Here is a 3,152-nt window from a genome sequence, read left to right as displayed (position 1 = left end):
CAATGATCTTCCCGACTTTTGAAGAAGCATTTGAATGGGCACAAAACATTTCCATACGTTATGGCTTTTTCCTTACAAAGTCTTCGTATAAGAAACAACGAGATGGTCGCCCGGTCAAGTATCTTAAGTGCGATCGTGGCCATAGAAACACAGCCGAAGATAGAGATATGGAGAATGTTGTACGGAAAAACACGAAAGAAAGGGTGTTAAGTGTCCATTTCGTATCAAGGTCACATGTATGGTGGACGATCAAGGGTGGAAAATCATTCCTTCATCAGGTTTGCATGGCTTGCATAACCACCCAATGATGGTATATCGAGAGGGTCATCGGCAAGTGAGTGATCTAAGTCCGGCTGCGAAGCAATTGGTTAGTCAAATGAGTTCAGCATGTGCTAAACCTAGTCACATAATGGCGGCAGTGAAAGATGCGTTTCCCACTGAGAACCCTAACATGAGACACATCTACAATTTCAGAAGTCGTGTTAGGGTTGATGCTAGTGAAGGGAGAGATGTTGTCAACCAGTTCCTTCACTTGGCCAATGAGCGCAAATACGTTAGTTGGGTAGCTGCTGACCCCGACACACGTGTTGTCACCCACGCCTTTATGGCACATCCAGAGATGGCGAATACGTTACGAACATATCCACATGTCATAGGGATGGATTCCACTTACAAGACAAACAGATACAACATGCCGTTTTTCGAGATTGTTGGGATCACACCGACAAATCAAAACTTTTTGATCGCGTATGCTTTAATGAAGACAGAGTCCTATGAGAGTTACAAGTGGGTCTTGGAGAAATTGAAGTTGTATATAGGTTTTGAAGTGACTCCTAAGGTAATACTAACTGATCGAGAGTTGGGACTTATGAAGGCGGTGAAAGAGATATTCCCAAACACAGCTCACTTGCTATGTAGGTGGCACATCAACAAAGATGTGTTGGCCAAGGTATACCATTTGTGTAAGAAAGACATGGTGACTGCCGAGAAATTTAGGAATGGGAGGTGGTCAAAAATCATGAATGCGACAACTGAGGATGAATATGAATTTGAGTTGCAACAAATGAAGGATACTTGGGGAAGGTTAAGGCATACCATTGTGGATTATGTGAAAAAAACTTGGCTTATGCACAAGAACAAGTTTATTCCGGCTTGGACAAATAAGGTGCTGCACTTTGGCAACGTGAACACGTGTAGAGTGGAGAGTCAACATTCTGTGCTTAAACAGTGGCTCGGAAGCTCCAAAGGGTCAATGGATTCTATCTTCAACCGTGTACACCGCGCCACTGAGGGTTTGCTTATTCAAATTCGTCATCATTTGGAGGACTCCAGACGACGAATTGGAGTGGAGTACAGGGGAATGCCCTTGCACAATCTCAGTGGCTATGTTTCCTTCCATGCTCTCAAAATTCTTAAGCAGGAGGTGAACAGGATGAGAGAGTTATCTGATGATGTGTACGAGCATTGTGGTTGTGCGATGTTGATGACACACGGACTCCCATGCGCTTGTACTATACACACCTCGATTCAGGGTGGTACGGGGTTGTATTTGGATCAGGTCCATCCTTTTTGGAAAACCCTAGTCATTGGAGACGGTGTTGACATTCCTATCTTTGAGGATGAGTTGGAACAGGACACGACGCAGTTTAGATCCCTGGTTGATGAGGTACTACTTCGTGATGCCAGTTTTGTGCGAAGTGTGAACCGAGTGTTTTTTGCGGAGCTTTACCCTGAAGATGTAGATTATGAAGAGCCCGAGATAAATGAGACAACCAGGGGTCGACCACAAGGCCAACAGTGGTCCTCATCTACCAGGCGTGATCCAAGTGGCTTCGAGCATATTCCGGGCGGCCGTAGTCGTGGTCGTGGGCGAGGTCGCGGCCGAAGTAGGGGTCGTGCTACTTCTACATCTAGCTCCGGATGTGATCGATCACAATCATCTGTAAACATGGAAACGCCTTCTGGTATATGCTTTATTATTATTATTATTATTGTTATTATTATTATTATTATTATTATTATTATTATTATTATTGTTACTTGCTATTATTATTATTATTATTATTATTGTTGTTGTTGTAGTTGTTGTTGTTAATATGTTTTACATTTAATTAATTCTTTTGGGATTTAATTAGTGCGGATGTTGTCGGGTTTTTATAATGCTAAAATACTTTCCTGGTGATTATTACAGGTAGTCAGATGAACATCGATGATTTTTTATACGTCAATCATTTTCCGATCTTCATGTTGCCGTTTTTGGAAGGTTGGCTTGACCCGATAGGTGACGGAAATTGCGGATTTCGATGTATTGCAGATTTCTTTTTGGATGACCAGGAGCAGTGGATGTTGGCCAGGACTATGGTTGCAAACGAGGTTGCCGCGCATCCTAACATTTACTCTCAAATTTATGCTGATCAACTGGAGAACGAGGTTCGTCGTATTAGATGGACTGGTGGGAGATGCACAAGTGAACATTGGATGGTAGTGTTTCAAGACTTGTTTTCGATCGCTAACCTATTCAACACTGCCATTATGCTTTTCGGTGCTGGCGTAAATGGAATAGGTGTGTATCCATGCATCACTGTGCTACCATGGAGTGCCCCGTCCACTGCCACGGGCCCATATAGGGAGTTTGCACTCCTCACAGTGGCAAACTATCACTATGTTCGATTGGACATGTCACCTAATTTTCCAATCCCTCCTGTAGCAGGTTTTTGGTACGACGTGCGCGATTTTAGTGTGCAAGACTGGGATCAACGATATGTAGGTTGGATAGCAACATGGCATACTTTAGCTACAAATTAGTGATAGAACTTTGCAATGTTTAGTTGTAGAACTTTGCATAGTTGTAGAATTAAGCAATGTATTATGCAAATTTAAATTCAAATAATAAATTTAAAAAATTTTACAACATAACCTAAACAAATGAAGTTAGTTTCTAAATAAGAAAATGAAATCAACTACATCCTCATCATTGCGTCCTACGCCGCAATAAGGTCCTGGGCCTCAACCACTGTCTGGGTAACCTCACCGCCGCTTTCAGCAATGAATCGTCGTATAACATGCATGGAGCGACCCATCCACTGTGAAAAATACAAAAAATAATCAGTACCAATATTAAGTTACACAGTAATCTATGGAAAACAAGTAAC

At 42.2% G+C, this 3,152-nt stretch overlaps 1 protein-coding gene across 1 annotated transcript; it reads left to right on the top strand.

Annotated features, from left to right (window-relative positions):
• Positions 1-409: 409 nt before the first annotated feature.
• LOC145565247 (PKS-NRPS hybrid synthetase cheA-like) lies at positions 410-2,805 on the top strand. The gene is made up of 2 exons (XM_081625312.1): positions 410-1,964; positions 2,192-2,805. Exons 1-2 carry the CDS (start codon positions 410-412, stop codon positions 2,803-2,805), a joined length of 2,169 nt encoding a protein of 722 aa, XP_081481438.1.
• The last annotated feature ends 347 nt before the right edge of the window (positions 2,806-3,152 follow it).

This window comes from Chenopodium album, chromosome 10, assembly GCF_948465745.1.
Source record: "Chenopodium album chromosome 10, dcCheAlbu1.1, whole genome shotgun sequence".
Taxonomy (NCBI): domain Eukaryota; kingdom Viridiplantae; phylum Streptophyta; class Magnoliopsida; order Caryophyllales; family Amaranthaceae; genus Chenopodium; species Chenopodium album.
This window is presented reverse-complemented; position numbering and strand designations above follow the sequence as displayed.

What these genes read in the sequence shown, in the direction of transcription:
- LOC145565247 (XM_081625312.1), top strand. Translation starts at nt 410, where the DNA reads ATGGCGGCAGTGAAAGATGCGTTTCCCACTGAGAACCCTAACATGAGA. An exon ending in AAACATGGAAACGCCTTCTG is followed by an intron (nt 1,965 to 2,191) that starts GTATATGCTTTA and finishes TGATTATTACAG; the next exon opens with GTAGTCAGATGAACATCGAT.